The sequence below is a fragment of the Schistocerca gregaria genome, chromosome 7 (assembly GCF_023897955.1).
Source record: "Schistocerca gregaria isolate iqSchGreg1 chromosome 7, iqSchGreg1.2, whole genome shotgun sequence".
In the NCBI taxonomy this organism is placed as follows: Eukaryota; Metazoa; Arthropoda; class Insecta; order Orthoptera; family Acrididae; genus Schistocerca; species Schistocerca gregaria.
In genome coordinates, this window is record NC_064926.1 from 262,815,493 (window position 1) to 262,843,135 (window position 27,643).

Sequence of the window (27,643 nt, forward strand, 5' to 3'; positions counted from 1 at the left end):
CTCTCAGAGTATGCTGATGCAATAGCTCCATACTTAACAATCATATACAACCGTTCGCTGGACGAAAGATCCGTACCCAAAGACTGGAAATTTGCACAGGTCACACCAATATTCAAGAAAGGTAGTAGGAGTAATCCACTAAATTACAGTCCCATATCATTAACGTCGATATGCACCAGGATTTTAGATCATATATTGTGTTCGAACATTATGAATTATCTCGAAGAAAACGGTTTACTGACATACAGTCAACACGGATTTTTTTTCTGAAACACACTCTCACGAAGTGTTGAGTTCTATTGACAAGAGGTTTCAAATGGACTCCGTATTTTTGGATTTCGAGAAGGCTTTTGACACTGAACCACACAAGAGGCTTGTAGTGAAATTTTGTGCTTACGGAATATCGTCTCAGGTATGTGGCTGGATTCGTGATTTACTGTCAGAGTAAGTGTCGTAGTAACTGACGGAAAGTCATCCAGTAAAACAGAAGTAATTTCTGGCGTTCCTCAAGGTCCTTTGCTGTTCCTTGTCTATATAAACGATTTGGGAGACAAGCTCAGAAGCCGTCTTATGTTGTTTGCAGATAACGCTGTCGTTTATCGCCAAGTAAAGTCATCAGAAGATCAAAATAAATTGCAAAACGATTTAGAAAAGATATCTGTATGGTGCGAAAATTGGCAGCTGGCCCTAAATAACGAAAAGTGTGAAGTCATCCATCTGACTGCTAAAAGGAATCTGTTAAACTTCGGTTACACCATAAATCAGTCAAATCTAAAGATCGTAAATTCAAATAAATACCTTGGAATTACAATTACGAACAATTTAAATTGGAAGGAATACATAGAAAATGATGTGGGGAAGGCTAACCAGAGACTGCGTTTTATTTTGAAGGGCACTTAGAAAATGTAACGGATCTACTAAGCAGGCTGCTTACAGTACACTTGTCCGTCCTCTATTAGAATACTGCTGAGCGGTGTGGGATTCTTACCAGATAGGATTGACAGACTACATCCAAAAGTTCAAAAAAGGGCAGCACGTTTTATATTATCACGAAATAGGGTAGAGACTGTCACTGAAATAATGCAGAATTTGGGATGGACATAATTAAAACAAAGGCGTTTTTCGTTGTTGCGGAATCTTCTCACGAATTTCCAACCACCAACTTTCTCTTCCGAATGCGAAAATATTTTGTTGACGCCCCCTACATAGGGAGAAACGATCAACATGATAAAATAAGGGAAATCAGAGCTCATACAGAAAGATATAGGTGTTCGTTCTTTCCGCGAGCTATACGAGATTGGAATAGTAGAGAATTGTGAAGATGGTTCTATGAATCCTCTGCCAGGCACTTACATGTGACTTGCAGAGTATCCATATAGATGGAGATGTAGATAAAATTGCTACATGATTAACTAAATAATAGAAGCCTAGTTAATGACAGATTAAAGACATTCATGCGCTTTCAAATATCTCTTTGATAAAGGATATAATGGTTACTGGAATTAAGGGTTTCCACAGACAGATGGAGTTACGAGGTTTTCATTGTCTACCATCGATAATTCGCTCATGATGTGATGGTCTAGTGGTAGAGCGTTTGGCTGGAAACTGAAAGACTGTAGGTCCTAATTCCAGCAGGGTAATTTTTTTCTCTCTTCCCCCTAACCTAGCGTTCACCTCTCTATAACGTGGAAATTCGACAGAAACAAGACGTGGGTCGGATTCCATGTTATCCTGTAGCTACCCTTTCCCAGTTGGATAACTGCTTAGGGACGTGCAAGTCATCTTCGTGACATCCAGTTGATTGCGGTTGTTTCAGAACAAATGCATATCGAAAAAACATGTGAGTCCAATACTTGTAGTTTTTAATTATTCGTGCATGGAATAAAACAGGGCATTGGATGCAGCTTTACTTCGTGTATATAAAGTAAGTTTCGCAGCAGCGCAACAGATGACTTACCTTTAAGCTTTCTGCTTTCCTTGAGCAAACATACATGCAAATACGATTATCTGAGTTCTGAGGCAAAATATGTTATTTGTTTGGACACTTTCAAATTATACAGAAGACGGGTAAACGAATCTCCACTGGCAAGAAAGAGATTTAGGCTTTTCAAAGATCATAGAGACTTGGGCACTATCTTCTTGAAAGGGTTCTGGAATTTCTTTCGAATGAATACCCAAGACTTGGCAATACTTCTACAAATGGCAAAATATGACGACAGTCTCAGATTGGCCATTTCTGCTTCCCTGAGAATATCAGTTGCTATTCACACTCTTAATGCATTGCAATTTATTTGAACAATGGGTTGTCAGTCACTCAACTTTGAAGTATTGTAACAAATACGGCCAACAACGAAAAGATAACGACCTCATCATCAAACTGTGATGCGAGACAACTTGAAATAATCACATATTTTTAACCAACAGTTTACCTGCAGTCGTTCAAAAACGCCTACACAGCGAAAAAACATGTGTACCCAAAATATGTTATGTTTTATGTATTATGAGATTTCATTCAAAACGCCAATCCAATGTGGAACGCATAACATTCATACCTCCAGACAACTTACCTGGCATGTTCTGCTTATATAGCGTAAGTTATATAAAAGTGGAGATATACGCTTACTTAATGTTGTTCTCTTAATTTTATTCGTAGCCCCCAAACGACATACGCTATGCCAATCAAGACGTCTGCACGTGGATACTTAATGCTACCCGGGCGAAACCAGACCTGGTAGTTAGTACCTTATAATTTTTTCTACTTCTTTTTTATGTTACTACTTTAATCATATATCTCTCCAGGCTGTCGTTCTCAAGGCACTGCAACCTTTTTTTTTTTTTTTTGGCTGGTTCAACAACCTTCTGTGTTCATCTCTGTTTTCTGCGATTTTCTTTTTAGACATTTCTCGTACACTGGCTTCCCTCCTACTTTAACAAGTTTTTCCGTGGTGTCATTACATATCCGTACTTCGTTTACATTTTTCGAGCTCTACACCCAGTAGCTTTTTCATTGATAATTTTGACATTCTTCCACTTTTATTTTATGTGCTAATTCCCTCTTATTTCGTCGTAGTGGCCATATATCATCACCACACAACTTTCTTTAAACAATAGATTTCCTACTGTTACTTACAAAATTTTCTGTTATGTACTGGTACCACTACCATGTAATGCTCTTCACATATATTCGCTCTTATTTTCGTAAATGTACAGCCTGTCTTTTAACTAAAAAGAGACTCTCCAAGACTGCAGTCAGCTCTAGCCACAAGTTATTGAGTATATTCCTTTATTTCATACGTATATTGTAATGACGCACTGAAAGATCTTTAACTCCCTCGTATAGATGTATCTTGTCGTGGATGAGTTAAATGCAGTATTTTTCTAAATGAACTTCGACTTATTCACCATTCAGTCCAGCATTTAGTGCCGTCCTCGAAAATTCGTACAGCATTGTATGCTCTCAAACCCAACACGTATTCCTCGTAATATTCGAGTAGGATTAGGAGGCAAGTGTTCATTGTCGCCAGCCAAATCAACCGATCCAAAAATAATCGAGGATAAGTATTGCGTGATTCACACTCCGGTCAAACCACTCCTCAAAAGAAGAGGCGTCAACTGGTGTATTGTCGACTTTGGAGAAGAAATTCATATTACTAAGTTCATAGCTCGATGTGCTCTTGATCGTCTAACCCAGAAAATCCTTATTCTTGGAGTGGATCCGAATAAAACTTATTGATCGAAGGCTGAAGTTAACGCAGTCATTTTGCTTAACGGTACGAAGTAAGTAGCTCGACAGATAAGCATCAGCCGTAACAGGAAGATCTGCGCGCCACTTTTAGGCGCCGGCCTTTGTGGCCGAGCAGTTCTAGGCGATTCAGTTCTGAACCGTAAGATATCCGTGAATGAAGTAGACTGTTATTCATATTATGTACAAAGGTGTGGTTCCGAATGGAGCCGTTGGTCCTGGGAAGACGTAGCGAACTGCAAAAACTCAGCGAGCTGCCGTCATCAGTGCCTCTTTGGCAACGGCGTGGGTTGACAGTGTCACCCTCTGCTATCAGCAAGACAGCAGCAGGGACCATGCGCCACTGCCGTTAAATGCCAGCCACTTCCAGGTTGCATGCCTACCTCAGGCCGTGGAATACAGCACAAAGAAGGATGGTACTAAAACCATAGCACCCAACACGATCTACGACGAAGGCGGGTACCCAGCCTGTACTTTCGTCAGCGATAAGGTGGTCCACAGGGATTAGAGCGCAGTGACTCAGTAACCGCGCAGCTACCAGTCCGGAGTTGAGCACGCGTCCCACCGGGGATGTGAACGCCCTCAGGAGGTAGTCACCAAGGAGGTAACTCGGCGGTGTGAAGACGCCAGGTAGCCCGCATACAATCTTCTGCTACGGCGTATGCCTGTAGCTTATGGAACCAAAGTCCAGAGTAGACGACTGCTTCCCTCACCCTGTACTGAGGAAGATCTTCGTCGTTAGAGGCTGGCGGTGGCGGCGTAGCTCGGCATCACGTACACACGCAGATAATGTCTGAGATACCTGGGCACACAGAGAGACAGGGCCTGATTCGAATAGTATTTACAAGAGGGTACCTCCTAATATCGTGTCGGATCTTCTCTCGCCCTGCCTAATGCAGCAACTCGACGTGGCACAGCCGCAACAAGTCGTTGGAAGTCCCCTGCAGAAATATTGAGCCATTTTTCCTCTGTTGCCGTCTATAATTGCGAAAGTGTTACCTTTCCAGCACGAACTGATCTCTCCATTTGTTCCATACATGTTCAGTGAGGTTCACGTCGGGCAATCTGGGTGGACAAATTATTCGTGCGAATTGCCCAGAATGTTCATACCAATCGCGAACAATTGTGGCTCGGTGACAGGGTGCATTGTCATACATGCAAATTCCATCGTGATTTGGGAACATGAATTGCAAATGCTCTCCAAGTAGCCGAACATAACAATTTCCAGTCAATGATCAGTTGAGTTGGGCCAGAGTATCTAGTACATTCCATGTAAACACAGCCCACAGTATTATGGAGCCGCCGCCAGCTTGCAGAGTACGTTGTTGACCACTTGGGTCCATGGCTTCGCGGAGTCTGCGCCACATTCTGATCCTAACATCAGCTCTTACCAACGGAAATCGGGATTCATCTGACCAGGCCACGGTTTCCTAGTCGTCTAGGGTCAACCGATATGGTCACGAACCCAGGAGAGGCGCTGCAGGCGAAGTCATGCCCGGTGGTCATCTGCTGCTATAGCCCGTGCATGCCAAATTTCGCCGTACTGTCCTAATGGATACGTTCGTCGTACATCCCACATTGATTTCACGCAATGTTGCTTGTGTGTTAGCACTAATAACTCCACGTAATAGCCGCTGCTCTCGGTCGTTAAGAGATGACCCTCGACCACTGTGACAGGTAATACCTGTAATATGGTATTCCCGGCACAATCTTGACACTATGGATTTCGGAATATTCATGGGCCTAGCTGCAACTTCCATTCAGCGTTCGAAGCACTTTAAGTTCCGTCGTGTGGCCATAATGACGTCGGAAACGTTTTCGTGTGCATGACCTGAGAACATATGACAGCTCCGGCAATGCAGTACATTTTTATACCTTGTCTACGCGATACTACCGGCATCTGGGTATATGCATATTGCTATCCTACGACTTCTCTCACCTCATTGTATGTAAACCAGGCCGGCTGCTTTTGCTCTCAACAGCACTGCAACTCGGAAAACAAAACGAGTTAGGGCGTATGTTCGTCTCCGCGAAACAATAGTGACTTCACTTGTCATGCTTTTCTATTTTCATCAGCTTTTCTGAATACCCTGTTGTATATGAAAGGTGTCTCAACTCCGCTTTTCAAAAGCAGTGGCGAATGTATTCTGCAGCGTCGGCGCACTGAATAAGTGCTCTTGCACTCTGAGTATGTCTTCCTATTTCATAGTGCGTAGTCACCATAATGACTGCACCTCGCTCTCTATGAAGTCCTTTTGCTGCACTGGCGCTAGGCACTTCAGTGTTCTATATTAGGTTGCGGCGTAAGAGGTGCACGCAGAGTAAAGGTGAGGAGCACGTACAATAGTTGAGGATTTTATAATTATGTTACTGAGAAACCACAAACGAGTTACGAAATAAACCAAGACAATTTATATAACAAATCTTGGTCTTACGGCAGCCATAAATTGTAAATTAGTAATAAGAAGGTTAATTAATGAAGGCAATAAACTTCAGAGACGATAGCTACAGACGATATGCTGTGTTATGAAACACATAATTGTAAGAGGTAGTTGATAAGTTAGCAAGAAAAAGCAAAAGGTATTGAAGCATGCCTCCAAAATCACCCAGTGCCAATTACTGCTTCTTATGTCTGGTGCTACCCTTCGTTTCCGATTGTGTACTATCGTGGTTGTGCGGTGGTATCAGTTGCGATTGTGTGGATATGAGTGTTTCCAGTGATCGTCATCACATTGCGGTGCTCAAGACGACGTCTAGTCACTCTTTTGCATCAATGTATTTTTAAATGACAGAAATTCAAAATGTTCCGTAATGTTCACGTGCTTTTACGAATATTCTCGAGAGTTAACGTAAGTTTTCGAATGCTCTAGAATATTCCCGAATGTTCTGAAGTACAATTTGGAAACGACACACATCGCATTGATCCTTAATGCGACAGGATCATCTTAACCAATTAACTGTGCAACGTAAGAAAGACACAGAACAATTCATCGAAAAAGTGTACCCTCATAGACAGAAACTGCAGAAACATGATATTGTTGTGTGGGCGAACATTAGGTAACACAAAATGAGGTACCCTTCAACAAAAGAAAACAAAATCAACGAATGCACAGTATGGACGATGGGAAGAAATTTTTTTTCCAAATACACTGATATAATCGTGAACCACTGCGAAAGCATTAACTTGCCAAAAGAATATCTAAATCTGGCAAAGATTCCCGATATGCCCTCGAAAAAAAGTTTCTAAACAACATCATAGCAAAGGAACAATAACCAGAAAAGAAAAAGGCAAGTCCAGTATTTACATCACGAATTGCATTCATTTCGGATAACTTATTATTGTCGTTAGAAAGTATCCAATTTCCGTTAAGATTATGACACAGCATGACTATAATTCTGGTGTTACTGAGTGAATTTAAAAGAATATTGTTTCTCACACAATCCACTGTACGTATCATGTTCGCGTATTGGTCAGTCACGTAACTTCTTTATGTAAAATACCGTTATACCAAAAATAATGATGTCTTTTAAAAACGTTTACATGGCTATCATCCCCCACCACGAGAAGTTAACGACAAAACTTATTCGTATTTGTACCCGTATTGTATCAAACGTAGTTTATAAACAATATAATTTCATTAAGTTTGATTCTCCACAAATGATAGCTGATCCTAAAGCGTAGCGCGAAGCGCAATAGCTTGCTAGACAGGGAACTGGGCCAGTTCCTGACCGAATCCACGCGACACGGTTTTCCACTCTCGTTTAGCCAAATACTGGGCTGTGTCCAAATTTCTGCCCTTGAGTGTACCACACACAACAGTTAAAATACGATGACACACAGAACCAAGTTGGCACGATTTACAGACAGATGGGGCACAAGATTTCCCTTCTTTAGGTTACGCTGACGACTGTGCAGTCAGGACGTGCATCTGGTCAAAAATTTAAATCAATATATACACTCCTGGAAACTGAAATAAGAACACCGTGAATTCATTGTCCCAGGAAGGGGAAACTTTATTGACACATTCCTGGGGTCAGATACATCACATGATCACAATGACTGAACCACAGGCACATAGACACAGGCAACAGAGCATGCACAATGTCGGCACTAGTACAGTGTATATCCACCTTTCGCAGCAATGCAGGCTGCTATTCTCCCATGGAGACGATCGTAGAGATGCTGGATGTAGTCCTGTGGAACGGCTTGCCATGCCATTTCCACCTGGCGCCTCAGTTGGACCAGCGTTCGTGCTGGACGTGCAGACCGCGTGAGACGACGCTTCATACAGTCCCAAACATGCTCAATGGGGGACAGATCCGGAGATCTCGCTGGCCAGGGTAGTTGACTTACACCTTCTAGAGCACATTTGGTTGCACGGGATACATGCGGACGTGCATTGTCTTGTTGGAACAGCAAGTTCCCTTGCCGGTCTAGGAATGGTAGAACGATGGGTTCGATGACGGTTTGGATGTACCGTGCACTATTCAGTGTCCCCTCGACGATCACCAGAGGTGTACGGCCAGTGTTGGAGATCGCTCCCCACACCATGATGCCGGGTGTTGGCCCTGTGTGCCTCGGTCGTATGCAGTCCTGATTGTGGCGCTCACCTGCACGGCGCCAAACACGCATACAACCATCATTGGCACCAAGGCAGAAGCGACTCTCATCGCTGAAGACGACACGTCTCCATTCGTCCCTCCATTCACGCCTGTCGCGACACCACTGGAAGCGGGCTGCACGATGTTGGGGCGTGAGCGGAAGACGGCCTAACGGTGTGCGGGACCGTAGCCCAGCTTCATGGAGACGGTTGCGAATGGTCCTCGCCGATACCCCAGAAGCAACAGTGTCCCTAATTTGCTGGGAAGTGGCGGTGCGGTCCCCTACGGCACTGTGTAGGATCCTACGGTCTTGGCGTGCATCCGTGAGTCGCTGCGGTCCGGTCCCAGGTCGACGGGCACGTGCACCTTCCGCCGACCACTGGCGACAACATCGATGTACTGTGGAGGCCTCACGCCCCACGTGTTGAGCAATTCGGCGGTACGTCCACCCGGCCTCCCGCATGCCCACTATACGCCCTCGCTCAAAGTCCGTCAACTGCACATACGGTTCACGTCCACGCTGTCGCGGCATGCTACCAGTGTTAAAGACTGCGATGGGGCTCCGTATGCCACGGCAAACTGGCTGACACTGACGGCGGCGGTGCACAAATGCTGCGCAGCTAGCGCCATTCGACGGCCAACACCGCGGTTCCTGGTGTGTCCGCTGTGCCGTGCGTGTGATCATTGCTTGTATAGCCCTCTCGCAGTGTCCGGAGCAAGTATGGTGGGTCTGACACACCGGTGTCAATGTGTTCTTTTTTCCATTTCCAGGAGTGTAGGATGTTTCCGTAAGAGCGTGCAAAACTTTAACGGGATATAGAGCATGCTCCACTGAACAATTTCAGGTAGTGAACCTGGGTCGGAGAAGCCACCTTAAAGAGATGATAGGAATAATATCACATTACTGTCTACTTTTTATTTGCATTACTTACAGTTAACTGTAAATACCATTACGGCACAACGAACGAACCCTTCGTACTGTATCTTCCAAAATGTGCTGAAACTGATGGGCATCAACCTCAATGCGAGCATGACATCGGCAGACAAGATTCTGAGGCACCTTGACAAATTTCCCTGGTATGTTTCGAATCACATCATAGACAGCTACAATTCTGACAACTAAATCCATCTGCGTATCCACTGGGGTCTCATACACAAGTGGCGTTACATATCCCCATAAGAAATAATCAATGGGATTCAGGTCAGATGACCTCGCAGGCCGTGGAATAAGACTTCCCCTTCTAATCCAGCCATCAGGAAATACAGCACTCAGATGGTTGCGGACATTAACACTGAGTGAGGCGGTTCACCGATACGTTGTATCCACGAACTGACAACGGTACGTTCTCCAACAACTCCGGTAGAACTCTTTGCACGAACCTCAAGTACAGGTGGCCATTCAGACGGTAAGATATGGCTCAATGAGATTGTCACCCACAATGCTGGCCCAGATATTCACAGCAAAATGTGCTTGATGGTGTGACTCTACAACACCTTAAGCGTTTTTCTCATCTCTCACATGGCTACTCCTGCTATTCGAAATACCTACAGGATCAAACGAGGCCTCGTCAGGAAACAGCACGATCTGGGGAAAATGTAGTCGCTCAATTCATTGTTGGAACACCGCTGAGACAATGCGACCCTCGGTGTAGAGTCAGTCATAAACATTGCATGGACTCGTTGTGGGTGTAATTGTTGCTCCTGGAGTACTTGCCACACGCAAGTACTCGTATGTGCAGCCAATACGACGAGTTCTTGTAGTGGGGTCTGCTGCAACACCTTCCAGCACCTCCTCTTCGAAATCGGATGAGCAAGTGCTCCTCATGTTGCCAGGTCCCTCGTTTCTTCTATGCAGTGAACCAGTTTCCCGCATTCATCGATCGAGAGAAATAAACACTTGTCGTGACGAATGATGCCTTTTAGGAAGTCGTACTGTACAGCCTTTCAGCATCGCAACGTACTTCCGATACACAAGGTGCATGTTAGCAAGTTCTGCGAAACTGTACCCGCACTTCTCTGTCGTATTTTATTGTACGTCTCTGAATACCACTGGGTCGCGCGGGATTAGCCGAGCAGTCAGGGGCGCTGCAGTCATGGGCTGTGCGGCTGGTCCAGGCGGAGGTTCGAGTCCTCCCTCGGGTATGGGTGTGTGTGTTTGTCCTTAGTATAATTTAGGTTAAGTAGTGTGTAAGCTTAGGGACTGATGACCTTAGCAGTTAAGTCCCAAAGATTTCACACACATTTGAACATTTGAACAATACCACTGAGTAATGAATGGGTCTGTCGTTGATTCATGGCACGTTCCGTCATGGAAAAATGTAAATACGATGCAACAGAGCCACCTTATACACAAGTAAATAAAACCTGCATCATGACTTCCTAGAAATCAGGCTCCTCGTCCTTGTTTCCTTGCAGGAAATAAAGAATGTATCTGTAAATAAACAGCACAGTACATGTAAACAACGCATGTTAGTTGTAAATAACCTGGAAAGCAGTAATGCTAAGACAAAGTTTACTTCCATACCTCGTTAAGCTGGCTAGTCTAACCCCAGGCTCCCCACCTCAAATTGTTCAATGGAGCATTCTCTATGTCCTGTTACAGTTTTGCACCCTCTTGCGGAAACATCCTGTATATAATAAAAGTAAGTGTGATATTTCTGTGCGTGCCGCCAAAACTTTCTAACCGAATTTTGCAGTCCCATGGGTGTTACATGGTGTGGTAAACCTCCATCCTCCATCCATGTAGAAGGTTTTGTTAGCGATCTGATGAAGATGTGGCAGTCTGAAGAGGAAATTTGTTCACGGTGACCTACAAATATAAGCCTGATTTGTCCGTGCATGCCGCTACAGTTCCCGATGGGGGCTACAGGGGACGCTAGCCCTCCATCTCCCATCCATTAAAAAGGTTTGGAACTGCAGGCGTTAGGTTGGAAGATATGGCTAACGGACATGTTTTGAGAAGGTGAAGTAGTTTGGAATCCAGTGCCTAAGTGGCAGAGACTGAGATGTTTCAGAAGTTGTTCCAAAATGTTTTAGAATCTTCCAGAAGTTTCGAGAATGTTCTACATCTCAAGGAAATCAGCTATCAATGAGAGGTGCATTACTTACACATTCTGGTCATTTTCGGCAAACGCTTCCAGCTATCCCAAAATAAACCCCAGAGGATGAAATCAATGCATGTCTGAAGAAATCTTTTTTCTGTCTGGAGTGAGGAATATACAAAAAAAGAATAAAGATCAACTTTCCAGTGATGAATATGTGGAACATTTTGTCGAAAAACTCTTGTAAATTAGTGAAGGCACACACTTTATTGAGTGTACATCTCGCCAAATTGGACTTACAAATGATTTATGTAACGCTGTCAACAGTCCAAATGAACATCTACTTAAAGTTTTTCCGAAAATTGTTCAAAATTACTCAAGCCGGTTATCTGATAGAGAGCAGTAAGAAGTGACGAAGTTTACGGCATTATTTAAAAATTCCAAATAAGAAATGGTCGTGAACAGTTATCAAGATAAAGCAAAAACAGCATTTATTCCAAGGATTCTTCTCATATCTACCGAAATACCATTTCAGTTCAAAAGACTGCAATTTTAAATAGGATTAGCATTTAGTATCACTATAAATAAGACACGAAGAGAAATGTTGTGGTATTAATTTGAAAGGTTTATGGTTTTCTCGCTGTTAGTCATATATAGCTTGCTGTATGGATGCAAAACCCAAAGAATTGATGTATCTACTCAGCAAATAACCAGATGAAAAATTCAGTTCATAAGCATGTACTGTAATAGAATAAGTTAATTAAGTATGAAATAACAGTGAGGACAAAGCAAAATTTTCTTTCACTAAGTTAAATCCAGCGGTATTTACAGTACGATGACTTAGTACGCCTTTACATCTTCTGTATTTATTTTGATTCTTTAGTATATAATACCCAGCTTCACTCTCAGGATTTTGTATCAGTTGCTACCCTTGGTTCCCCTGTAGTGTACTACAGTGATTTTGCGGTAATGGCTGCTATGTTCCGGGGGATGTGAGTGTTTGAAGTAGTCGTTACAATATTGTGGTGGCCACCGCGACATTCTTCGTCTCTTTCGCATCAACGTATGTTCGAAAAAGTTCGAGATTTATCTATTTTGTCGAGTTTTCCGAATATATTTGGCTCTTAACACATGTCTTCAGATGGTCTAAAATATTCTCGAAAGATCAAGATTTCAGAATATTCTGCAAAGTCCCTGAATTTTTGTAACGTTCTAGAATGTTTTAGAACGTTCTCGGTGATATCCAAAGATGAGATTGGGGGATTACTTTATTTAAAATTTGGGTAGTCTTGAATACTTTAGTAGATTTAAGAATACTGGACAATATTAAAAGTAGCATATTAGACCTTTACGACTTTCTGAATGTAAATTTTTACTTTGTTGTCGAGTGTTCTCGAGTGCTCTAGAACTTTCGCAGAAAACAGAGTAAAATAAGAACCATAGGAAGCAGGTCTTCTTCGGCTAGTAATAAAATGAAATTTGGTAAATCCGGAAAAAGCACATTAGACGACATAATTGCTAACGAAAAACAGGACAAGAAGGCGCTGTCGCACACACGAGATTATTAATTGCACTTTTTCAAAATGTGAAAAACTTGTCAATAAAATGACTTTGTCTTGAGTGTGTTGCAATTGTTTTTTTCTGCACAAGCCAAGCTTTGTCATACAGACGGCAGACGAGGATGATGTAAACACAGACGCTACGCGCCAGGTTTCGGTTAGCGGACCCTGAACTGTCCCTCCCTTCTCCATTCCTCCTCACCTTGCTACTGGATCGACTTACTAGAGCAGGAGGGCACTCTTTCCGCACGTGTGGGCTGGAATTAAGAGCCTCAGAAACAGATCCGCGCCGCGCACGTTGTTTGCGGGCGTGCTGCACGACCGCTGCAGACTCGCAGAATGCAGAGGACCTTGAAGGCCAGTACGCCGGGGAGGGGAGCGCCGCTATTGTGCGGCTGACGCTCTCCAGCTACGAGTGGGCACCGTCCGTCGTCGTGGCGCTGTCGATGGTGGAGGGGATTTGATGCGTTGGTCCAAGGGTAGACACTTCAGTCGCGTCCCAACGAGGAGATATTCAATCTCGGTAGCAACTAGCTTGTTCCAGTGGGATGTTCGATAGTAAATCAATGCGTTGTAATGGATATGTTGCAAAACCTAAAATATTTGTTCCTGAAATTCAATTGTAATAATTATAGACGTTATGACTGAAGCGACATACGAAAATTTACACCGGACTGGGACCTTTACCCGGATCTACCGCCTATCTTGAGAGGTCGCCTTACCACTTAGGCTGTCCGAGCACACCTCGTGATTCCCGCGCAGGTTTTAGTATCGGGAGAACGAGTCGTCATTTTCGTCACAGGCTTGTCTTTGCTTTATATATACATTTATATTTCATGCCGAACTACAGTTTCAGAAGAAATAGGTAGGTGTGAGACATATGGAAGTTTGGGTCGATCCGGGTAGCGTGCTTGAATAGCCTAAGTGGTGAGGCGACCGCGCGCCATAACTCGGAAGTCCGGGTTCGAGTCCCGATTGAGCACAAATTTTCGTACGTCGCTTTGGGCACTACATCTTTGTCGGTTACAGTTGACTTTAAGTAAATTTCAATATTTGAGGTAGAAGTTTCTCATCAAATACATATAAGGCGAAGACAGACCTCTGACGAAAATGACAATTACAGTCTATGACTAGTAGTTGTCTTGATTCTAAAACCTGCATGGGAATCAAGAAACGTGCTTGTAAATGAATTAATACCAACGAACAGAAACAGATAGGTGTGTTATACACACATCAAAAAAAGTTTTGCATCACCCCAGTTCCCAGAGCTACTGAATATAGACGTTGACTGTGCTTATTGTATCACAAACACACTCCCTTTGACTGTTCAAAGATGTCACTAAACCCATCCAAAGATTTAAACAGCCATGCATGAGCATCGCCTATTAAACGGAGGGGTCCATCAGTTCCAGTCATTCCACCGGGAAAAAGGTACACGGTTTGTGTTGTCTGTAGTTCAACCATGCCTAGACGGTCAATACCGCGGTTCGTTCGTGTCCACATTGTTAATTTGTGCCAGGAAAGGCTCTCAACAAGCGAAGTGCCAGGAGTCTAGGAGTGAAACAAAGCGATGTTATTCGGACATGGAGGAAATATAGAGAGACAAGGACTGTCGATAACAAGCCTCGCTCTGGCCGCCCAATGGCTTACTACTGCAGTGGATGACCGCTACCTATGGATTATGGCTCGGAGGAACGCTGACAGCAACGCCACCATGTGGAATAATGCTTGTCGTGCAGCCACAGAACGTCGTGTTACGACTCAAAATGTGTGCAATATGCTGCACGATGCGCAACTTCACTCCCGACGTCCATGGCGAGGTCCATTTTTGCAACCATCCAGCGCCGTACAGATGCGCCCAACAACATGCCAAATGAACTGCTCAGGACTGGCACCACGTTCTCTTCACCAATGAGTGTCGCATATGCCTCAAACCAGACAATCGTCGGAGACGTGTTTGGAGGCAACCCGGTCAGGATGAACGCCTTAGGCAGCTAGGTCGAGGTTCCCTGCTGTTTGGGGTGGCATTATGTGGGGCCGACGGACGCCGCTGGTGGTCATGGAAGGCGCCGTAATGGCTGTACGATACGTGAACGCCATCCTCCGACCGATAGTGCAACCATATCGGCAGCATGTATGCGAGGCATTTGTCTTCATTGACGACAATTCGCGCCCCCATCTCGCACATCTTGTGAATTACTTCCTTCAGGATAACGACATCGCTCGAGTAGAGTGGTCAGCATCTTCTTCAGACATGAAACCTATCGAACATGCCTGGGATGGATTGAAAAGGGCAGTTTATGGAAGACGTGACCCACCAACCACTCTGAAGGATGTACGCCGAATCGCCATTGAGGAGTGGGACAATCTTGACGAACAGTGCATTGATGAACTTGTGGATAGTATGCCACTGCGAATATAGGCATGCATCAATGCAAGATGACGTGCTACTGAGTATTAGAGATACCGGTGTGTACAGCAATCTGGACCACCACCTCTGAAGGTCTCGCTGTGTGATGGTACAACATGCAATGTAGGTTTTCGTGAGCAATAAAAAGGGCGGAAATGATGTTTACTTTTATCCCTATTCCAATTTTCTGTACATGAACCGAAACTCTCGGAACCGAAATGATGCAATTTTTTTATGTTTGTGTATATGGTAGTTTGGATTGGTTGGGGGTACAAGCTTGCGATAAGCTAAACGCCTTTTAGTACTGCAGCGAACTGATTTCGTTGAGATTTTTATTTTTTCAGCATGTTTTATTCCCTCCTTTTAGACAGAAGGGCGGGCTGACATAGAGGTCCTTTCGAAGGCTCTTAGCAGCCACTCTCTTTCGCATCTTCAATATCTGTGAGAGATGATGTCAGCTGTTTGTGTGCAGTTTCTGCTGTCTACCAAATGAGAACTGCTACATAGCGCTCTGAGGCTGATAGTGAGTGGCGCGGGGCTTGGGTGAGGTGGTGGGTGGGGAGAGGAACTGAAAGGCTGCAACTGAGCCCTGCTAGAGCGATGCAGTCGCGCTGTCACACGCCAAGCAATTTGGTAGCAATACCAATTGGGTTAGATTTAGGTTCTGGTTTAGTACTATAACGTCTACACACGCGTCCAAAAAAAGAAAAGACGGATTATCACATCATTCAAGGCGAACTGCGAATCTCTCTACTTTTCGTATCGTTTGTTGGCCACGCAAAGTGCTTAATATGCCATCGCACTACTATGAGCTAGAAAAACACTGATTCGAATTTAATATAACGTCTACTGCTGACTGACAGATGTTAATGAATACTGGCTGAATAGAAGGCAGCCTTAGGGAGAAAAACAAATGATAAATGAAGCAGAGACAAAATCTTTTATGGTCGACATCACTAATTATTTGAATTCATTTAGTCTCTTCACGCAAGAGGAGACTCATTTGGTGACAGATTTGGCAGACAAGATTGATGCTTTCAGACAAAAATTAAATCTACGAAAAAATCAGCTTCAAGTTCATGACTTAGAGCATGTCTCGGAACTCAAAGTGAGACAGACTACTTTTCAGTAACTGAAACATTTCAACATTAGTTTTCAAATAGATTCCAAGGTTTTGCACTACTGGAAATTGGTTTCGATTTATTCGTCGGACCGTTCTCGCTTTTGGCTGCTGATGTACATAATTACTTCCAACTCGAGCTGATAGACGTACAGTGTAGCACCTGATTCAAGTGCAGCTCAGCTGCGATTGGCTTTTCCAATCCAGGACTTTACAAGAATCTTATAAAACGTTACTCTAAGAGCAACGTTCTTGACGACACAGACAAGTTGCTAAAGTTATTTCAGTATTTGGTTCAACAGTGTGTACAAACCTTTTTTTGTGTTCTGAGGTCCTGCCAACGAACGGGTTTTAAATATTTTAATGTGTGTAACAGCAAGCTTTTGACGGTATCACGAACCACAGTTCAGGATTTATTACACATTCCCAAATCTAAATGTGTGTTAATTGCCTGTATGTAAAGCTTTTTGTTTGATAAAAAGAGTGTGTAGCTCTTATCATGGTGCTATTAAATATCTTTACTTAGGTAACTAATAAATTTATTGATTGGCAGATAATAAAAAGGTGGAAGAAAACACTAGTGAAAACATTCTCCTTACGGTAGTATGATGCAGTAGTCGCCTCTTAGAAATAGTCCGACTCTGATGCGAACAAGTATTCGTAAGTTTCCCACTTGTGTGGCCTTCAGCATGTAGCCTTCTCACCCACACGCCTTCTGGGAACAGCGCAGTAATAGAGAAGCCAGAGCCCTGCGCAGATTCGCCTGCTCTCCTGTACGCCAGATCTGATCTGTGCAGTCCGATGTTGATTTCCTCGTCACTACTTCTGGTCAGTAGGAACATAGTACCTTAACTGGTGCGGATATGTCTGAATGACCAATACATCAAGAGTAGCTATAGTTATCGAGTGGAGAGGAAAAAGATCCGTGTACCAAATATATGACGATACGCTATCCACTTACATTAACGTGAACGCCCGTCAGAAGCCTGAATAACCACCTTTCGCAGCGCGGACGTCCAGGCTATCCGTGCACGCTTGCCGTACCAACCCATGTCGCACTGTCTACGTCCTTGTATCGCAGCTCACTAAATGCATCCGAGTTCGAGAATCCGTCTGTTAAGCATGTTCTACTGCATTAAAACTTTAATATAAGATTATACCTCTTAATGAGAAGATTTTGGAAATATTTAAACTTTTTAATTTCGGTCACTGCTTGTATGAAATAGTGAAAATCAAATTTCTGCCTCCCTGAATAGCTCAGGTTTACCGAAGCAGCTTAAATCACTTAATAACGGCGAGACCTCCGGTCCAGATTGTGTACCATTTAGGTTTCTTTCAGATAATGCTGATACAATAGCGCCATACTTAGTAACCATATACAACCACGCGCTCATACCAGTACCCAAGAAAGGAAATAGGATCAATCTGCTGAATTACAGACCCGTACAGCTAATGTCGATTTGCAGTAGGAACATAATGAATTACCTGGAAAAAAACGGTTTATTGACAAACAGCCAACATGGATTCTGAAAATAAGGTACTACGAAACACAATTGCTTCTTGAATTTCACGAAATAATGAGTGCTATCGACAGGGGATATCAAATTGATTCCGTGTTTTTAGATTTCCAGAAGGCTTTTGACACCGTTCCTCAAAAGCGACTTCTAATCAAGGTGAGTTCCCACGCACTATCGTCTCAGTAGTGCTACTCGATTCGTGATATCTTGTCAGAAACTGAGTGAAAATCATAATGTAAAACAGAAGTAATATCTGGCGTTCTCCAAGGAAGTGTTATAGGCCCTCTTTTGTTCCTGATCCAAATAAACGATTTAGGGGACAGTATGAGAAGCCCTTTAAGATTGTTTGCCGATGATGCTGTCATTTACCTTCTTTTAAAATCATCAAGGGATCAAAACCAATAGCAAAATTGTTTAGACAAGATATCCGTATAATATGAAAAATGGCATTGGCCCTAAATAACGCAGTGTGAAGTCAACCACATGTGGTACTAAAAGGAATCCGATAAATTTCTATCACACAAATCTAACGACAGTATATTCAGCTAAATGATTAGGGATTACAGTTACGAAAAACTTAAACTGGAATGGTCACACAGATAATGTATTGTGGAAAGCAAACCAAAGACTGCTATTTATTAGCAGAACACTTAGAAAATGCAACAAGTCTACAAAGAGACTACCTACATTAGGCTTTTTACTGGAGTCCTGCTGAGTGGTGTAGGATCCGCATCAAATATGACTGACGGTGGCCATCACGAAATAGGGGAGAGATTGCGACAGTTATGATACACGAATTTGTGGTGGCAGTCATCAAAACAAAGCCGTTTGCCGTTGCGGCAGGATCTTCTCATGACATTTCAGTCAGCAACTTCCTCCTCAGTTTGAAAATATTTTGTTGGCGCCCACCTTCAATAGGGATAAATGATAAAACCAGAGAAATCAGAGCTCAAGCGGATAGATTTAATGTTCAATTTTCCCTCGCGCTGTTCGAGAGTGCAAAGTAGAGAAATAGCATTAAGGTAGTTCGATGAACCCTCTGCCAGGCACTTAACTGTAAATTGCAGAGTAATCATGTAGATAGGCATGTAGATAGAACCCGCTAGATAGGCTGCCTGCAACTCGCTGCGTGGTTCATGCCCCAGGATAGTTGCTTGCAAGTGGGACAGTACGAACTTCCCCTCGCCGATTTCATTCGTATTGATAGAGTGTTTAGGGTACGGCTGGGATTTCAACACTGGTGAACAGAAAGACACAATTCTCAACCATTTCTGAGAAAATCTCGTTTGAAAATTATAGGCGTTCTAATGCTGTGAGCTTTGTAGGGCCGCTAGTGTTCATGCAGTCTGAGCGACTAAGCGCATAGTCCCGTAAGAGCAAGGTCTGTCGATCGAATCTCGCTACAGGTATTACTTCTTTTTGTAACTTTCAAATGATAGAGCACAGCAATCAGTCGTTCTTTTCTTGCAAGTTTTATTTGGCAAGTCTAGATTTCAGCTATTGCCTATCCATTATCAATGCACCATTTCATAGTGTCAATGCATATTCTAGTACATCAGTCCCCTGTTGTTCGGGCATCTGTCACAGTTCTTCCAAGACTACTGTATATACATATACATAAACAACGACTGTATAATCATTATACAGTAGTCTGTGACAGAAGTCCGAACAACAGGAACTTACGTTCTGGAATATGCAGTGATACTATGAAATGGTGTATTGATAATGGCTAGTCAATAGCCGAAATCTGGATTTGCCGAATAATACCTGCAAGAAAAGGACGACTGACTTCTGTCCTCTATCATTTGATAGTCATACCACAGTCTTTGAGTGCACCCACGTTCCTAATGTCAGGTAACCTGATTCGTTTTGTGAGTTCCCTGCATCAATACTGGTGATAGGCTTCGTTATTGTGTGACGATCTAGAACCGTTTATGATTCTAAAGCAAGTTTATTTTGCAAGAGACACATTGAAAAATCTGAGGACACGCTAAAATTGGGCGCTCATGACATGAGTATGTCGCGATAACTATTGTTCTCTATGTTTCTGCGATCAGTCTTATTTTGATTCGGGCAGTGCTGCGTATGTTACACATTATACTTGTCACAGGTGTAGATTCAAAAATATAAATAAAATGACTACACTAATTTGATTGAAAATTTTCGTGCATCCTTTCTTCATTTCCAGTCTCCTTAAGAAAAAAACTGTCTCTCTTTCTTCATGTTAAAGATTAGGAATACAGTAAGCAAATTATTAAGTATTTGTACTTTGCACTATCACAATAAATCTGTTGTTGTAAATACATGGCAATGACAAGAAAATGAAATTCGGTCCCGAGACCTTGTGCTTATGCAACAAGGCGCTTACTTGCTCAGCAACTGACTCCGTTAACTCTAGCGACGCTACAAAGCTTACAGCATCAGTACGCCTATAATGTTCGATGCCGATTCTTTCCATATACAGTTGAGAGTTGTCTCTTCCTGTTTACATATGTTAAAATCCTAGTCGTGTTCTACACATACTTTCAACACAAATCAAATCGATGTGGAGAAGCTCGTACGGTTGCCTTGTTAGTAATATACAGGGTTTATCAAAAAGAATCATCCGATTTGGCGCGTCTATATTTCTGAAACTAATAAACACATACAATGAATTTTGTTTTTTGGTGAACGGGAAACTCAAAAAGTTTTTTTCATACCTTTTCATAGGTGTTTAATATTACCCTCTAGGGACGCACGGCATATGTCAGTGCGGTATTCAAATTATTCCCATACTGCAGCGAGCATGTCGTGAGTTACAGCTTCCACAGCTGCTCTTATAAGATGTCTCACTTCATTCACTGTTGTTGGTAATGGAGGCACACAAACAGAGTCGTTTATAAACCCGCACAAGAAACAATCACATGTAATTAGGTCCGGTGACCCTGGGGGCCGGTAATGTAAGGCTGAAACATTTGGTCCAGGTCGACCGATCCATCGTTTCGTAACCCTTTGATTTAAAAATTCCCGCACTTCCAGATACCAATGTGGCGGTGCCCCATCCTATTGGTAAATGAAGTCGTTCGAATCAGTCTCAAGCTGTGGGATAAGAAAGTTCTCAAGCATATCGAGATATGTGCTTCATGTAACAGTGTTCTCGGCAAAGAAAAAGGGACCATACATCTTTTCCCGTCAAATTACACAAAATTTTGGAGAATCCCTCGCATGTTGTACAACTTCATGTGGTTGTTCGGTAGCACGTATTCTCACATTATGACAGTTCACCTTTCCATTTAAATGGAATGTTGCGTCCTCACTAAACACTAAGAGTGGAAGGAAACTGTCATCCTCAACCTTAAAAAAACGATATTACAGAACTCCACACGTTGTTGTTTGTCACCTTCACGAAGCCCTTGCAGTAACTGAGTTTTGTAGGGTTTCATGTGTAAACGTCGAAGCAACACACGCCAGACGGGCATCGGGGGTATGTTGAACTGTCGAGTTGCACGGCGAACGGATTTCTGCGGACCCCTTGTGAAACTACGGCGATGCGTTCGACGTCTGTGTCCGACACTCGGGGAGGACCCGCGATTTATCTTTACACAAACAATTTGTTTCTCGGAACTGTTCATGCCATCGTCAAACACTTTATACTCTACGAAGAGCAACACCATACCTAGTACAAAAGTCATGCTGAACTGTTATTACTGACCCGCACTGCGCAAAACATTGTACACAAAACGCTTTCTGTTGTCCCGATACCATTTTTACTAGAACTGAAATGGGCGCACACGGCTGCTACCTAGCAGGAACCACATAAATCTCAAGAGTTCGCAGTTTCCAACAGTACGATGTTCACACACATATCTCAAATAACATAACAGTTATGATTTTTTAAATCGGATGATTCTTTTTATACATCCTGTAAATAGCATTTAAAAATGTTTTCCTTGATAATTTATACCTAGAAGAATTACGGAATTCAGTATGTAACTCACAAGAAACCGGCAGTGGTACATACGTTTTCTTTATTCCTGTTTTTTTTTCCTAAACGATAATATTATTCTACAGAACGTTAATCTTGCAATGTCCTTTTATTTGTTCTTAGTGACATTCTAGGTCGTTAAGTCATTATCAGGCAGCATAAACGGAGGTAATTTTTTTAAGTATTACGAGTAAACAAGTTCCATAATGACAGAGCTTTGTAAAAAACACACAACTGTGTCACGATAGAATTTGTTTATTTATAATTCATGCAAGCAATATCCGACTCTGCATCATGCTTGATAACTTTTAATTTTTAACAAACATTACTCTTGTTTCTAGTATTCATTTTACACTCCTGGCCATGAAAATTGCTACACCAAGAAGAAATGCAGATAATAAACGGGTATTCATTGGACAAATATATTATACTAGAACTGACATGTGATTACATTTTCACACAATTTGGGTGCATAGATCCCGAGTAATCAGTATCCAAAACAACCAACTCTGGCCATAATAACGGCCTTGATACGCCTGGGCATTGAGTCAAACAGAGCTTGGATGGCCTGTACAGGTACAGCTGCCCATGCAGCTTCAACACTATACCACAGTTCATCAAGAGTAGTGACTGGCGTCTTGTGACGAGCCAGTTGCTCGGCCACCATTGACCAGACGTTTTCAATTGGTGACAGATCTGGAGAATGTGCCGGCCAGGGCAGCAGTCGAACATTTTCTGTATCCAGAAAGGCCCGTATAGGACCTGCAACATACGATCGTGCATTATACTTCTGAAATGTAGGGTTTCGCAGTGATCGAATGAAGAGTAGACCCACGGGTCGTAACACGTCTGCAATGTAACGTCCACTGTTCGAAGTGCCGTCAATGCGAACAAGAGGTGACCGAGACGTGTAACCAATGGCACCCCATAACATTACGCCGGGTGATACACCAGATGGCGATGACGAATACACGCTTCCAGTGTGCGTTCACCGCGATATCGCCAATCACAGATGCGACCATCCTGATGCTGTAAACAGAACCTGGATTCATCCGAAAAAATTACGTTTTGCCACTCGTGCTCCCAGGTTCGTCGTTGAGTACACCATTGCATGCGCTCCTGTCTCTGATGCAGCGTCAAGGGTACCAGGTTGAGATTCATTGGGAGAGTCCTTAGAAAATGTAGTCCATCAACAAAGAAGGTGGCTTACAAAACACTCGTTTGAACTATTCTTGAGTATTGCTCATCAGTGTGGGATCCGTACCAGATCGGGTTGACGGAGGAGATAGAGAAGATCCAAAGAAGAGCGGCGCGTTTCGTCACAGTCTTATTTGGTAACCGTAATAGCGTTACGGAGATGTTTAGCAAACTCAAGTGGCAGACTCTGCAAGAGAGGCGCTCTGCATCGCGGTGTAGCTTGCTCGCCAGGTTTCGAGAGGGTGCGTTTCTGGATGAGGTATCGAATATATTGCTTGCCCCTACTTATACCTCCCGGGGAGATCACGAATGTAAAATTAGATAGATTCGAGCGCGCACGAAGGCTCTCAGACAGTCGTTCTTCCCGCGAACCATACGCGACTGAAACAGAAAAGTGAGGTAGTGACACGTAAAGTGCCCTCCGCCACGCACCGTTAGGTAGCTTGCGGAGTATAAATGTAGATGTAGATGTAGAACCGTAACCATGGTGTCCGAGCTGATAGTCCATGATGCTGCAAACGTCGTCGAACTGTTCGTGCAGATGGTTGTTGTCTTGCAAACGTCCCCATCTGTTGAATCAGGGATCGAGACGTGGCTGCACGATCCGTTACAGCCATGCGGATAAGGTGCCTGTCATCTCGACTGCTAGTGATACGAGGCCGTTGGGATCCAGCACGGCGTTCCGTATTACCCTCCTGAACCCATAGATTCCATATTCTGCTAACAGTCATTGGATCCGACCAACGCGAGCAGCAATGTCGCGATACGATAAACCGCAATCGCGATAGGCCACAATCCGACCTTTATCAAAGTCGGAAACGTGATGGTACGCTTTTCTCCTCCTTACACGAGGCATCACAACAACGTTTCACCAGGCAACGGCTGTCAACTGCTGTTTGTGTATGAGAAATCGATTGGAACCTTTCCTCATGTCAGCACGTTGTAGGTGTCGCCACCGGCGCCAACCTTGTGTGAATGCTCTGAAAAGCTAATCATTTGCACATCACAGCATCTTCTTCCTGTCAATTAAATTTCGAGTCTGTAGCACGTCATCTTCGTGGTGCAGCAATTTTACTGGCCAGTAGTGTAGTTGTTGTATAGCGGATTATGGATGTAAACTGTCAAGAACAATAAAGAATTAGACACAAGACCAGCTAACAGCGGGATTTTACTGCATTGCGCTAGTGACGGGCTGATTATTTATTGCAGTGGCCGCGTGTGTTTCCAGGATGGATGGGGGCGGCGGCAGCGGGCAGGAGGGGCTGGTGCTGGACTCCCAGGCCGGCATGCTGTACGGCGAGTACCTGCAGCTCGACAAGGTGCTGAACGCCCAGCGGCCTCTCAGCGAGCAGAATGGCGTCGTCGTGCACGACGAACACCTCTTCATCGTCACCCACCAAGGTAGGGCTGTGCTGATGCCTCATAGGAGCAACTCTGCCGCATGGCTGCATTGGGAGCGGAAATATGATGCGCGCATATGTGTTAGTGTTTGTGTGTGCGTGTGTGTGTGTGTGTGTGTGTGTGTGTGTGTGTGTGTGTGTGTGTGTGTATGTGTGTGCATAGTTAAGTTTCAGTAATCGATCAATTACGTCAGCTAGCTTAGGAGGGGATTGGACAATCTTGCGTTGCTGTCCTGGGCCAGATACTGGTTGTTGTTCCCTTGCCACGACCTATTATGGCTTGTCAAAAGTGTGTGCCTTATGGTATGGAAGCGGACTTCCCCCCACACAGATTATGTTTTTTAAGGCCGGCATTAGACTATCAAATTTCTTTGACAAAAATACTTTGTCAACTATATTTGACAAAGTGTAATAAGGAGCATTTGTCAAATGTTGCCTTTCGTCAAACTTACTTGATCAAATCCAGCGCCTCGCCTTACGTTTGATCAAGGAAACAAATCGTATTCTCAAAATATCCACGGGTGTAATGCCGGTCTACAGTGTCCAACGGGCACAATATTTCGGCGATCATACATGTCGCCATCATCAAGTGAACTGACGGACTGAGCTTCTGTGAACGTGCCGGCACGGAGATCAGTACGCTATGGCTGCTCAGAGGGAACTGGGTTCGGTCACGGCGGCGGCCGATTTAAACACCCTCCGCCCGTGGCGCACTCCCTCCGCTGTCCGCGCCCCGCGCCACGGTCGCTCTGTGGAACAGATTGCGACGGTGTCTGAGATGACGTCTGAGTGATGGCTCTGTCCGCCGTGGTCGTCATAACTATACGTTTGCTCGATTTACTCTTGATTAACCCAATCGCTGGTTCCCAAGCCTTGCTAAGATTATAGCCACAGTCACGGTTTATGAGGGCGTCATTGGTGCGAATTTCGATAGCCTCTCTAACAACGCTGTCCCAGTATGTCGACATCTGTACCAGAATCCTCGTGCGTTCATACTCCATTGCGTGATTTTTCGACAAACAATGTTCAGCGACCGCCGACTTGCTCGGATGCATGAGTCGAGTGTGCCCCTGGTGTTCACGGCATCGATCCTCGACGGTACGCACCGTCTGATCAATATATGACTTGCCACATTGACACGAAATCTGGTACACGCCGCCCTTCCTCAAACCGAGGTCATCTTTGGCGCTCCCCACCAGTGCACGAGTTTTATTCGGAGGACAAAACACAGTTCCGACCCCAGTTCCCCCTGAGCAGCCATAGCGTACGGATCTCCGTACCGGCACGTTTACAGGAGCTCAGTCCGTCAGGTCACCTGATGATGGTGACATGTATGTTAGCTGAAATATTGTGCCCGTTGGACACTGTAGACCGGCAGTACACCCGTGGATATTTTGATTATCAAATATGCCGGGAGAAACTCAAGAATCACAAATCGTATTCTGTTTACTGCAAGCGGCTTGCATGTATTTTGTAATATGGGATGAAACAAAATGTTTTTCTTTCTTTTAGACTGCTAGACGGGAGTCCATTCTCATCTTCAAACGGAATTACATTAGTCTGCACTGACAAATTACTATGAGAAGTCAAAACCAGGAAAAATGGAAAGCAAAGTTCATTGTTACCACTGATGTTTATTTGTTCATTGAGGATGGAATTAAGGAACTTTGGTTTGTCAGGGACAGAAAATTAGTACATTGCTATTCATTGATGATGCAGCAGTGGTAGCTGCAACTGAATATTGCAGCAAATGTAATGGAATGTGCGCCACCTGTAGGTTAAGATAGGCGAATAAGGAAGAAAGTGTCACAAGCAGACATGGCATAGTACTACCTGTTGTAGCCAAGAAAGATATATGTGATGGGTACATGCAAGGCATAGAAGTAAGGACAAGGTCAAAAGGTCTTTTATCAGAATAAATAGCAATTAACATCCAAGAAAGTATTAAAATGAGTCTGAAATCCGTAAATAAATTCTCGAAACGAACTACAATCGGCGTAAAGAATCACGAAGTACTTAGCAAGCATGTGGATATACTAATAATCAGTTCCCTTTGAACTTAAACACATCAGGTCGCTAATCATTTCTCATGTTAAAGGCTTTTCGATTATACTTTTAGAACTCCGTTAATATGAACTGTATACTTTAAATTGTACTCAGATTTTATTATTATAATAGCTGAAAAGCGCGGTATAGCCCGGGTATTCATTTTACCAGTCTTCTATTAGGAATGAGAACAAAAAAAAATGTGTTTGTTGCGTAATATTGAAAAAAAATTCATTTCTGTGTATTGATAAAAACAGGTATGATCTGATGAAATAGTCATACAAAGAAATATATGCATAATGTACAGTTGTATAACTTGTAATGGTGACATAAAGTACGCAGGAATAATGCAACCATACCCCAAAACACCGGGAGTGATCACACATGTTGTGTTGGTATTTAGTGAACAGTACAGCAATTGTGCAGCACCAATTTGCATGAAAATGCTATGAGATGAACTGGCCATTTATATGCACTTTAATAACTTTTCTTATGTCTTGACCACACTTTCTTTAATTTCTAAAAACACCTTAAGCGTTTCGACATTCCGTCATTTTCAAAGGGTACAAAATACAATACAAAACTGATATAAAAAGATATGAAAATATGTTACATTTCACCATTGGTATGAGACATAGTACGACGACTGCAGTGTGGCTTTATAGCTTACCAGTGTTATGTTAATCATATAAAATTGTTCAAGAGATACATTGTATCACGTCAACATTCTCAGTCACAAGATGAGTGCAAACTGATACCAAGGGAAAGTTTTGGAAAACAAGAGGACTAAACTGCTAGGTGGTACTGGAATACATAGTACATGCTGCATTTTGTTTTGTTAACAATCACAATTTCTACATTAGATCATTTGAAATAATGTAATCAGTAACGTGGAAATCACTTTACAATGTTTTACAAAAAGGTATTTCTTTACAGAACAATGTTTAACAGATCTTTTGAGTGGTCGAAATTAATACATTAGTTGAATGCGTTGATTGGTGCTGGGGCAAGCTGTCTGTTAACAAACAATTTACAGCATATAAAT

General features: G+C 43.2%; 1 protein-coding gene across 1 annotated transcript in view; it reads left to right on the forward strand.

The window, feature by feature from the left end:
* LOC126282517 (tryptophan 2,3-dioxygenase) overlaps window positions 1-27,643 on the forward strand; it is a 362,921-nt gene that overhangs the window by 137,209 nt on the left and 198,069 nt on the right. Inside the window, exon 2 of the mRNA XM_049982178.1 lies at window positions 24,381-24,553. Coding sequence (XP_049838135.1) covers window positions 24,381-24,553 — 173 coding nt within the window. The remainder of the gene's footprint in view (window positions 1-24,380; window positions 24,554-27,643) is intronic.